Source organism: Camellia sinensis, chromosome 13, assembly GCF_055761805.1.
Source record: "Camellia sinensis isolate YWXY chromosome 13, ASM5576180v1, whole genome shotgun sequence".
Taxonomy (NCBI): Eukaryota; Viridiplantae; Streptophyta; class Magnoliopsida; order Ericales; family Theaceae; genus Camellia; species Camellia sinensis.
In genome coordinates, this window is record NC_138973.1 from 84,432,208 (window position 1) to 84,444,785 (window position 12,578).

The 12,578-nt window shown below is 39.1% G+C and overlaps 1 protein-coding gene across 1 annotated transcript; it reads right to left on the reverse strand.

Annotated features, from left to right (window-relative positions):
* Window positions 1-4,853: 4,853 nt before the first annotated feature.
* LOC114311642 (protein NLP6-like) lies at window positions 4,854-8,547 on the reverse strand. The gene is made up of 5 exons (XM_082902701.1): window positions 8,319-8,547; window positions 7,592-8,118; window positions 6,697-6,747; window positions 5,708-6,575; window positions 4,854-5,557 (listed from the first exon to the last, which is right to left on the reverse strand). The coding sequence occupies exons 1-5, from the start codon at window positions 8,518-8,520 to the stop codon at window positions 5,088-5,090; spliced, it is 2,118 nt and encodes a 705-aa protein (XP_082758827.1). The 5' UTR covers window positions 8,521-8,547; the 3' UTR covers window positions 4,854-5,087.
* Window positions 8,548-12,578: the final 4,031 nt, after the last annotated feature.

A 12,578-nucleotide genomic window follows, 5' to 3' on the forward strand; every position in this document is an offset into this window, starting at 1 on the left:
TGAAGCCTATAAAATCATAAACCATGTATGAGGATACCCAACCTAGGGACCAGAGATCATGTAACTAGGTTCAATGGGAAGAACGAATCATATGGTGGTTGTAAAAAATGCACTCTTTAATATTTTGTTATCCATCCCTATGACGTAAGTGCATTTATCCTGTAATGTTGGAGGGTTGAGTTTTTATACTCTTAATGAAATTCTGTAGCTCTTGTTGAGTGGGGTGTGTAAATTACAGGAACATCCTTGACAGATTTCACCTATGTGAGCATGAAAGTGGGGCCGCTTTCTAAGAGAACAAGGCTTATTCTCAAATATGCTCATGAAAAAACTGGGATTAGCACAAGGCCGTAATGTGCTAGCTATTAAAGCTCATGTCAACACCTGGATTATTATGTGTGAGCAATAATTCTTTATTTCCCCTAAGCAGTCATAGTTCAAGTCTGAGACCACTACTGACTCTGGAGTAGAGGTTACTATTTCACTAATGAAGGTTCAATGCAGAGCACACCTTCATGATGCATACTAATCTATCTTTGTTTGGTAATCTCTTTTATCTTTGTTGATATTAAAATGAGTGGGGGATTGTTGGACCATTTTAATATCTTATATTTATTTATGGGGTTTCATTACTTTGGTAACCTCTTGGTCATAAATGGAGGTTAAATAGAATTCATGAACTTGGTTAATGGTCATTATTTTGGTGTAACTATTTTCTTGTTTAATGGTCATTATTTTTGGTGTAACTGTAAGGTCCTAATGGCCTATAAACAGTTTACTCTTTTCTATCAACATACACCAACTATTTTTTCTATAAAAGAGAGATTACTAGCAAAGAAGGGTGTTTTATTGGTGGAGCTTTGGGTTCACCATCTTGTGCAGAGTTGGCCTGAACCATACGACAAGTGGTTGGGCTGTTGTATCCTGGAGGGGACAAGTCATAGTTTTGTGACTACTGCATCGGTATTTGGGTTCTTCCTACCACAGTGGGCTTGATCTCCTTAAAGAAAACGAGATATCCGTGCCTCAGCTTGATCTATTTGTATCTCATTTTCTTTGCATCATTTATCAATAAAATATAATTGTTTTTGGTATTTTCACTAACAGAGTTTAATTTATAAGTCAATTTTAAATCAACACAGTTACCTACTACCTGCTTTTCAAGTCTCACTTCTCTCCTCCAATTTTGGTTTTTTTTTTGTTTTTTTGTTTTTTTGCTATTATTAATCAGATATTTTGGATTTAAAAAAGAAGATCAAAGTTGTCCTTCGAAACTGTTTACTCGATGGGTTTGAATATCCAACACTATTTCAATTTTGGGCACCCACAATGACAATGGATGGCCGATCTTATCTTACAACTCAAAACCAACCTTTCGCTCTTTCTACATCTGATACAACAATTGATGATGTTAAAGGAGTTTGTGGGTATAGGATGATCTATGGACTATAAATTTTACATGGATACAGAGAGTTCTGATGAACAACTTGGGGTTCCTGGCCGTGTGTTCAACCATGGATTTCCCGAATTCTCTCCCAATGTAGAATATTACTCTATCAAAGAGTATCCATTGCGCGACCATGCTTTGCGTTGCCAACTTAAACTATCTTGGGCTATCCCACTGTTTGATCCTTCAACCCACTTATGTGTTGGTGTACTTGAGAGAGTTTCAACAAGGCCCTCAAAGGAATTTCTATTATACGACTACTATCATTGGTGGCTTATGCTTGAGGTTAGCCCCCCAACTCACAAATTGGCCTTTTTTTATGTCTTTCTAATGTTGACTGATTAACTCCCCTCTCTCCTTTCTTACATGTATGCAGAATTGTGCTCCTTCGATAATTTAAATTTAAAAGAAAAAAAATTATCAAAAAAGTAAAAAAAAATAGATGAGAAGTGTGTTTTTAATAGGGTAAATTACAAAAATATAATTTGTTTAAAACACATATTGTCCCCTGCGATTCTGGAATGTACATCACGTCTCTTCAAGTTTTTAATTGTATAACAAATGACTCTTTTTATTAGTAAATCATCAACCGTTGTGTGGTATCTGGCCCATTGGACCGGCTAATCCATTAGACCAACAATTTTTTCCTTTAATTTTTTAGCTTGTGCATATTTGATCCTATTATAATGCAACATGGCTACGTGCTTCTCATGTGTCTATTCTGCATAAAATTCATAGTTTTTTGGGAAGTTGGTTTTTATGTAAGTTTTTTTAGTTGCAAGATATTATTGGATAAAAATTTTTTAGTGTTTGGGAAGATAGTTGGGTTTTTTTGTGGTTGGATGTGATGTTTGTGAGAGAAAAAGTGAAATGATTATGGGGTTGGATGTGATATTTTGTTTGGATTTGTTTTTTTTGATTTTGCAAAACTTTTGTCTTTTAGTAGAAAAAATGAGAAAATTTTGGGAACCATGTTCCCAAACACCACCACAAATTACAAAAATCAAAGCGCTAATCTTTTGAAATCGATATTAATCGGACTAAAAAAATTAATACAGGATGAAGCTAGATGGACCATTAGCACAACTATTATTTGTTCTTTTTTTTTTTATCTTGTCAGTGCCGAATGGCATGTGAGGAGTATGTAATTGCGTTATTTCTTCACGATTGTTATCAATATCAATGTGACACAAAATGTAAAATTAAATGGTAATCCAAAAAGATACAATGAATGAACTATTGGTTTGAGGATAAGATAGTGTGTTGTTTATACAAAGAATGACCTATTGATTTGAGGATAAGATAGTGTGTTGTTTATCTTATTAGCATGAGCTTTTATGCTAGAAAGAAAGAAAGCAAAGCAAAACGTCAAGAAGTATTTTTTTATCGCATTTCGTGCTCATTTAGCTGTGACTGAATTGTTTTTCCATTATAGAGTCTCTTATATGCTTCCTTTTCTTGGCAAATAAATATTCTACATTTCAAAGTGTACAAGATTCCGTAGTGGCATCTTTCCATTATCCTGCAGAAGGTAGGTTTGGAATCTTCAATTTCACATGCAAACCATCGCACGGATTTAGTAAGTGGTACACTGTAATGTAATGTCAAATTTGGTATTTTATTTTATTTTTTAAATTAATATAATGAGGAATATCTTCTGACAATACTTGGACGTGACGACACTTTTCAACCAGATTCAGAATGTGGAAAAAAGTGAAGCCTTAGATGAAATTAGCAAGGTGTTGGAAGTTGTGCGTGAAGTTCATGGTTTACAGTTTGCTCAAGTATGGGCCCCATGCAGGGTAGACTGGAGATGCAGGGCTCTGGTTAAGGGTGACATCTTCCATGTGATAATCATATTAAATTAGTATGGTATTCACTATCCAATTAAATTAATATTCACTGGATTAATAATCTCACCCCTACCCCATTACTAATAATCTTACAAATTTGTTGGATTAATTATCCATTGGATTAATAATCCTAAACCAAAATGTTAAAATAAACATAGAATAGTTGGACCCACGGATTAATAATCCCAATCTCATACTCTAATCCGCCCAATCAGCCATGCCCCAAGGTCATGTTTGGTTCACAAGACTAAATGTGAAGTATTAATAATCCTATTAAATTAGTGTAGTATTCACTATCCAATTGAATTAATATCCATTGGATTAATAATCCCACCCCTACCCCATTACTAATAATCCTACAAATTTGTTGGATTAATTATCCATTGGATTAATAATCCTAAATCAAAATATTAAAACAAACATAGGATAATTGGGCCCACGGATTAATAATCCCAATCCCATACTCTAATCTACCCAATCAAACATGCCCTTTAGGCTTCGTTTGGGAAACCCAACTTGCGGCTTTTTTGGCTATTTTAGTCACAAAAAATAAAATATGTTTTTTAGTCTAATAAGACAAAACATCACATCCAACTTATAATCATTACATTCTTTCTTTCACAAAAAAGTCAAAAAAACTAAAAGTCCTTCCCAAATCAGGTTTTTTAGCCTCAGGCTAAAATAGCCAAAAAGCCAAAAAGCTAAAAAGTCAATCCACTTCCCAAACGAACCCTTAAATGTAAGAGAGATGAAAATAACATTTTTTTATTTATACCACTAATGAATTTCTTATGAAAAAAGAGGTAAGAGTGATGAATTAAAACCATAAAGGAGTCCAGTATAATTATACCAAACTTGTAGGACTTACTATATTTTCTCCAAAACTTAGGGGAGGTTAGTGTATTTTGTTAGGATTTAAACTACGCGTTCAACTCCTAACCCTATGAATCTTGGAAATTATGAATCACAGAAAAAATAAATAGACAAAAAACACAGATATACGAAGTTCGGCAACCTGTCTATATTCTCAAGAGCTACACCAATTCACTATGTTGAGTCTAGAATTACAAACACTCTTCTTCTCCCTCACACTAAAAAACGGCAGTAGTACCTCTTTTCTCTCTAACCCTAAAATGTATAAACACTATTACATTATATAAGGTAAAATTCTATGGGCTAAAAATAGCCAAACAGGCCTGGAAAAAATTCTGTTGCGAGGGCCCCACCCCCAGGCTTGGGCTTTCTATTAAAGGTTGTCTGCATACCTAACATAATTTATCCTAAATTTTTTTACAAGCTTTGGTCTCAACCATAATTGATTTAAATTGTTTTTGTGCTTCAAAGAATCATATGTTTTGCCTTTGCATTTAATTGAGTTTGAATTTTTATGGGGCTTTTGTATCCTGTCTTTCATTTCTATCCTAAATGTTGATGATGGAGTCAATGAACACTACTGCTATTGTGCATTTTCCATATAAACAGGAAATAACTGCATCATTTGAGGTTCATTCTGATGAAGTGAAAGATTTTTTTTTTTTGATCAGCAAAGAAAGTAACATTTTATTAATGCTAATAAAACATTACAAAAGGGGAGAATGAAACAGTTGGCCAGAATCCAACTGCCAAGAGGAAACCAAAAGAACCCAAAACACTCCCAACCTTCCTGAAACAGAGGAAACAAGGCATGATAGTCCAACAACTATCTCTAGAATCAAAAGATAGAACAAAAGAAAATATAGCAGCAACAAAAAAAATTGAGATGATTCGAGTTGGTTAGTGGTAATTGACTACTTTGGATCAATCGATACCACGATGGAAGTTCCCAGCAATCTGTAAGTGCTAATACAATCCTGCAAGTCATCATCGCAAGCTATTAAAATCACGTGATCTTCCTCATCTTTATACTTGACATAATAACTTCCAGCTTCTAAGTGCAGCCTCTTAGCTATTTGTTGTTGCAACTCAACCAGTCCTGATGACAAAGACAGCTGAAACTTTATTGTAATATCATTCATATATTTTGCCCTCATGGTCACAATATTTGCATCTTCAATTGCTATATTATGTGGGTTTGCGTGAACAACAGTAGTTGAGGCTTGATTGAAAGGCAGATCAAAATTTAATTGTGATATTTGTTGATGATCAACACCCCGGGAAGATTCACTAGGTTGAGATTGACCAACCATATTCTTCTTGCATGGTGGCCACCTCGGGAAACCATAACGTCTACAAACACGCTTTAGTGTAGATCGGCTAACTGCAAAAGGAAGAATCTAGGTATGAGACACAACTTTATGTTTGTTGGTGCAAAATGTCAAATATTTCTTTACGAGAAGAGTGTCGAGTTGAAAATAATAAGTAAAATCACAAGCAATGTTTTATTTTAATTTGTTAAGAGTACAGATACCTTTGAGGTCATCTGCAGCAGCCTGGCTGCTCTTTGTTGAATTTTGTAAGATATCATCTAAAGGAATTTCAATTTTAACTCTAGTTCTATTGTACACTCTTTTTGGTCTCCTAGTTTTGCCTTTTTCCTGTGAACAAGTAACATCAATGTTGCATCTTTCCGCACTTACAACATTACTTCCATTGTTTAATGCATCAATTGATTGTTGATTCGATGAATCCAGTTGTGTCATCTCTCCTCCACTTTGTAAGGGCTCCAGCCTAGGCAAAGATTTAGTAGTTTGGGGCATTTGAACATAATCAAGTTTCTCACCATTCTGAAAAGAAATTTCTTCAATACATAAATGTTCCCCAAGTTCTTCTCCAGAGGCAAGCTTAAAAGTTTGGAAATTTTTCTTCATTGTTTCCAATATTTTCCTCAATGCAGTCTGTTGATTACCATAGTCTTTGTTGCTTGGCGGCATAAAGCACTCTAACACATAAATGTCATTTCCAGTGCAACTACTTTGCAAGCATATTGCGAAACAACCACCTAATTCTTCAACCCGTGCATTGTGTGCCAATGGGTAGTCAATTATGCTAAGTTGGGTTACATCCTTGCAAAATAATACATTGGGGGACGAGAATGCTCTCCCAACAACTCCTTGCCCCTTTCTTAAGTGAGATACAGCGTTGGCCCAATTGAATTTCCAGCACTTATATGTTGTGGAATAGCTAATCACATGGAAAATGTCACCCTTAACTAGAGCTGAGCATGTCCAGTCAACGTCGCACGGGGCCCATGCTTGAGCCACAGGTAAACCATGATCTTCACGCACAACTTCCAACACCTTGTTGATTTCATGTAAGGCTTCACTATGTCTCACACTCTGAAGCAGGTTGAAAAGTATTGTCACGTCCAAGTATTGTCAGAAGATATTCCTTATCATATTAATTTAAAAAATAAAATAAAATATCAAATTTGACATTACATTACAGTGTACCACTTACTCTTTCCTTGTGATGGTCTGCAACCGAAATTGAAGATTCCAGACCTACCTCCTGCAGGGGAATGGAAAGATGCGACTAAGGAATCTTGTACACTTTGAAATGTAGAATATTTGTTTGCCAAGAAAAGGAAGCATATAAGAGACTCTAAAATGGAAAAACAATTCAGTCACAGCTAAATGAGCACGGAATGCAAAAAAAAAATACAACTTGCCGTTTTGCTTTGCTTTCTTTCCTTCTACCATAGAAGCTCATGCTGAGAAGATAAACAACACGCTATCTTATCCTCAATTCAATAGTTTATTCATTGTATCTTTTTGGATCTTATAATTTTAATTATAACAATTTACCATTTAATTTTACATTTTGCGTCACATTGATATTGATAACAAACGTGAGGAAATGATGCAATTACATACTCCTCACATGCCATTCAGCACTGACAAGATGAAAAAAAATGAACAAATAATAGTTGTGCTAATAGTCCATCTAGCTTTGTCCTGTATTAATTATTTTAGTCCGATTAATTTTGATTTCAAAAGATTAGCGCTTTCATTTTTGTAATTTGTGTTTAGTTGGTCAAAAAAACTATGAATTTCATGTAGGATAGACACATGAGGAGCACAGAGCCATTTTCCAGCAATTGATGATTTATTAATAAAATGAATCATTTGTTATACAATCAAAAGTTTGAAGAGGCGTGATGTACTTTTCAGAGTCACATGGAATAATCTGTATTTTAAACAAATTATATTTTTGTAATTTACCCTATTAAAAACACACTTCTCATCTAATTTTTTTTTTTGATAGCACAATTCTGTATGCATATAAAAAAGGAATGAATCAACCAAGATTAGAAAGACATAAAAAATGCCAATTTGTGAGTTGGGGGACCAACCTTGAAATAATTACAGAAAACCTCCCAGTCAACCCAGTAGTGCGATAGAAAGTCTATTGGGGGCATTGTTGAAACTATCTCAAGTACACCAACACATAAGTGGGCAGAAAGATCAAACAGTGGGATAGCCAAAGATTGTGCAACTTGGCAACGTAAAGCATGGTCGCGCAATGGATACTCTTTGATAGAGTAATGTTCTACATTGGGAGTCAATTCGGGAAATCCATGGTTGAACACACGGCCAGGAGCCCCAAGTTGTTCATCTGAACTCTCTCTATCCGTGTAAAATTTATAGTCCTTAGAAATCATCCTATACCCACAAAGTCCTCTAACAGGTCCTTTAACATCATCATCAATTCTTGTATCAAATGTAGAAAGAGCGAAAGGTTGGTTTTGAGTGGTAAGATAAGACCGGTCCTCCATTGTCATTGTGGATGCCCAAAATTGAACTAGTGATGGATATTCAAACCAATCGAGTAACCACTTTCGAAGGACATATTTGATCTTCTTTTTTAAATCCAAAATATCTGATAACAAAAAAAAAAAAAAAATTGGAGGAGAGAAGTGAGATTTGAAAAACAGGTAGTAGGTAACTGTGTTGATTTAAAATTGAGTTATAAATAAAACTCCATGATTACAAATTAAATAAATAAATGCCATATTCAGAGGAGGAAGAAGAAGAAGAAGAAGAGAGAAAGAGAAGAGACATAATAAAAGTCCCACTCACTCGGAGGATGTTCGGATTGGTCGTCTTCTCGGCTCCAGAAAACCCATCCACCGAAGAAACCACAATCCGGACGCACCAGTGGGCAGCGGTTGAGTTGAGTGTCCACATATTGCTTGAAATCGTCAGGGAAATATGCTTCAATTTCCTTTTCTTCATCGCTACTGTAATCAAAAGGGCTATTATATCCATCAGATTTGGCCATTTTCCGAGAATAACTTATCTGGGGACCTCAACCCAACCACCTTTATTTATATAGATAACCAAGAAAGGGCACCGACTTATTTCCCCTTTTGTTTTTTTCCGAGCCACTAATATATTATTATGGGGTTCAAGGCAGGTTCGAATAGAAGGCTTATCACTATGCCATCCCTCCTCTCTTTTATCTATTGGGATTGGAAGGGTTCTAATAAGGTTCAAATGGTTATCCCATATGTCCTTTTCAAAATTAAAGTCCTCAAAAAAATAAAATAAAAAATCTCGGGTTCTAATAAGGTTCAGATGGTTATCCCATATGTACTTTTTAAACAAAGTCCTCAATCTGTCCCTACAAGCCGCGTTGACGAAATGTACAGACTTCAAAGGGGCTGTTTGGCTCAGATTAATTAACTGAGCAACTTATAAATTATTTGATTTTTAAAATTTCTGTCAATCGGTTTTGAGAGGGTAATTTTAGGTGAAAATTGGGCCGAGCTATGAGATGGACTTTATGGCCCAAAGTACGAAGGACTGGGTAAAAAGACCGAAAAGTTACTCCAGCCCAAGAGAGATAAAGTTACTCCGGCCCAAGAGAGATAAAGTTACTCCGGCCCAAGAAATGTAAAGTTACTCCGATCCGGAAGCAACTTGGAGTTAGGCCGGTCTCAGAGTTAGTCCGGTCATGACGTATTGTGGTTAGAACGGTCAGAACCTTGCTACTCGGTAGCTCGGTCTAAACATACCATGGTTTGTACATGAAAGAACCGAGATAGGGAGTAGCAAAGAAAGAACCAAACTAAGGATAGTTCGGCCTACTCTGTGGCTCAGCATAGCCAGTATTATTTCGGTCATGTGGTAGTTCGGCCATGGTAAAAGCCGTCTCACTTGGTTTAAGCAGTGAGGGGGGTGTTGAAGAATAAGCATTATCTTTCAGGAGTATGAATCCTAGGCGGACTCTGCATGAAGGAGTAGAAGTCATACTAGGATTGTGCCACACGAAACTTATAAAAGCTCACAAGCATCACCTTGGAGGAGGTAACACACAACTTTGCTTTCTGAATACACAGAACTTTGTCTATTTGTCAAGTTTGCTGACTTAGGCATCGGAGAGGTTTCCAGCACACACCCGCTGGCTAGCTCACGTTTGTGTTTTCAGGTGATAAAGCGATGTCGTACGGAGGAGCGCAGACTTGGTCAACAGGATTATACGAGAAGGTTTATTTCTTTCCCGTACAATTGGCGCCGTCTGTGGGAAAAACAGACAGAACAAAACCTCTTGATTAAGCTTCTCCTCTTTTCAAACAATGGCACACATTGAAGAATTGCCGCAGTCCGCCGTCGACGGGCTAACTCCAGATGGGGGCGCAAGGCGTGAAGGACTACCTTCTATCCCTCCCATGGCGGACTTGGAGCCCCAACGACAGAACTCCAGGAGGGATGCTAGGGGGAGGCGGACTAACAGCCCCCGTCACTCTCGTTCACAAAGTCCTGACAGGCAAAGGCGGAGGATCGATCCTCAAGCTCTAGAAGACCGCGTGAAAGAGCAAGATGAATTGATAAGAAAGATGGCGGCGGACATGGAGGCCTTGAAACGCCAGATGAAGAAAAAAGAAGTGGCGACAGGAGAGGGGCGCAAAAACAAGACGCCCCCTCGCCACTCAGAAAATCGTAGTAGGAATACCACACCCTCGCAAGGAGAGAACAGAAGCCTCAGGATAGGTGATACTCAATCCTAGTCTTCCAGAACTCGTCACTCCAGGTCTGAGAGGACGAGATTTGAAAGATCATACACTGAAGGAAGCACGTATTGGCCCTCACATTCGCACCAAACCAGATCTAGACAGACAGAGTTGCCCAGATCATCCGACTTACGAACCGTGCTCGAAGAAAAAGCACGATGCAAGGAGGATGCCAGGGCGCGGGATCCGCATAGAGTTTCTGCCTTACAGCGGTTGGCTCCTCGGACGCATGGAAGCGTCGAGGTTGGAATGCCAATACCGCGCCCTGCCTACGAACCAACGGACAAAGCATTAGCAAGACTGCAGACTTCACCGTTTGTCCCGGCGATTGAAAACGCGCCCCTACCAACAGGCTTCCTTCAGCCCAAATTCACTACGTATGAAGGGAAGACGGATCCCTACTCACACTTGAGCCACTTTCGCCAGGTCATGGCTGTATACAGGCGAAACGAGGCCTTAATGTGTATACTCTTCCCATCAAGCCTTGGCGAGCTAGGCTTGACTTGGTTCGAGAAACTTCCAGAGGGCAGCATAGCCTCCTGGGCACAATTGGCAGAAGCGTTCGTAACAAGGTTCCGAACAAACACTAAAACCCCGGTGGAGATCGACCAGCTACTCTCCATCGACATGGGCGATAAAGAGACCCTAAGATCCTACAATAGTCGCTACTGGGAGACATTCAATCAGATTGGGGACTGCCCCACCAATCTCGCCATTGCACAGTATAAAAGAGGCCTTCCAGTCGGGAACAGACTGAGGGACTCGATCACCATGACTCCACCCCTCACCATGGAAGCCCTGATGGAAAGAGTGCATCAGCACATCAGGCTAGAAGAGGATGGCGCACGTGCCAAAGCAAAATCTAGTGTGACCGGATTACCAGAAAAGAAAACCTCAACAAAGGTCAATGCAGTAGATCGTCAGAATAGAAACGGACGTGGCAAACGAGATAACGGAGAAGACCCAGATAAAAGATGGTTGAGAATCCGCACTGCCATAACCACGGTGTTCAAGAAACCGATATATCGGATTCTAAGCGAAATAAGAGATGAGCCTTTCGTCAAGTGGCCAGCCAAGCTAGGAGAAGCCCAGAAAGACTACGACGAAAGATCGCGGTGCACCTTCCATAAAGAAAAGGGGCACCGCACTGAGAATTGCACACCATTGAGACAACACCTGGAAGAATTGGTGGCGGCAGGACACTTGGATAAATACATTGAAGGAGGGACGCAGCCAGCCCCCCAGGACCATAATAACCCCAACGGGATGCCAATTGACGCCCCGCCTCAAGGCATTATCAATGTGATACATGGAGTTTTTGAACCTGAGCGTGTATGCGAGCTCAGAGGATCAATCAAAAAGGCTGAACATTTAAGAGAGGTGCTCAGTGCCCAGCCTGCCACCAAGAAGGGAAAGACAGAGGCAACAAACGTCATGTCTTTTTCTGATAAAGACTTAGAACGGATATATTGCCCTCACAATGATGCCCTGGTCGTCACTCTCCGAGTCAAGGATTTTGACGTCAAGCGGATTCTGATTGACCAGGGAAGTTCATGTGAAATCATGTACTACGAAACATTTAAACAACTAAAACTACAAGACAAAGACTTGGCGCCTGCTGTATCGCCCCTAATTGGATTCAACTCCATGCCAGAATGGCCCGTCGGCAAAATAATTCTTCCAGTTAGAGTAGGAAGCGTGACAAAACAAGTGGAGCTCTGGGTATTGAAGGTCCCCTCCACTTACAACATCATCTTAGGCAGAACATGGCTGCATGCCATGCGATCGGTGGCGTCATCCTACCACCAAGTAATGCGGTTCCCCAACGACACCGGTATAATTGAAGAAGTCTATGGAGATCAGATCATGTCGAAGCAATGCTTCGTCACGGTGAATGGTAGCCGCGCTGCCAAAGGATACGTTCATTCGGTGGAAGAACCTGAAAGTAATGAGCTATTCACAGATGTCGGCAAAGCGGCGGATCAGAAAGCAGTGGAGGACTTGGTAGAGGTAAAAATAGATGAAAAGAACCCGGATAAGTTCTTTTTTCTTGGTTCGTCGTTGTCCAGCACTGAGAGATTAGAGGTCTTAGAATTCTTAACCTCTAACATCGAAGTGTTCGCCTGGACGCCCTACGACATGCTAGGCATTGATCCAAACTTCATCTGTCACCAACTCAATGTCCACCCATCAGCCAGACCAGTCATTCAGCGCACTCGCAGATCGGCACTTCACCATGCCGAAATAGTGGCAGAAGAAGTAGGTAACCTGCTGGAGGCAGGAGCAATTAGAGAAGTGCACTACCCAAAATGGATCTCCAACACGG

Coding starts and splice junctions, on each gene's coding strand:
- LOC114311642 (XM_082902701.1), bottom strand. CDS start 8,520: ATGGCCAAATCTGATGGATATAATAGCCCTTTTGATTACAGTAGCGAT. Junction 6,748..7,591: donor TTTTCTGTAATTATTTCAAG/GTTGGTCCCCCA, acceptor ATTCCCCTGCAG/GAGGTAGGTCTGGAATCTTC. Junction 6,576..6,696: donor CAGACCATCACAAGGAAAGA/GTAAGTGGTACA, acceptor AACCTGCTTCAG/AGTGTGAGACATAGTGAAGC.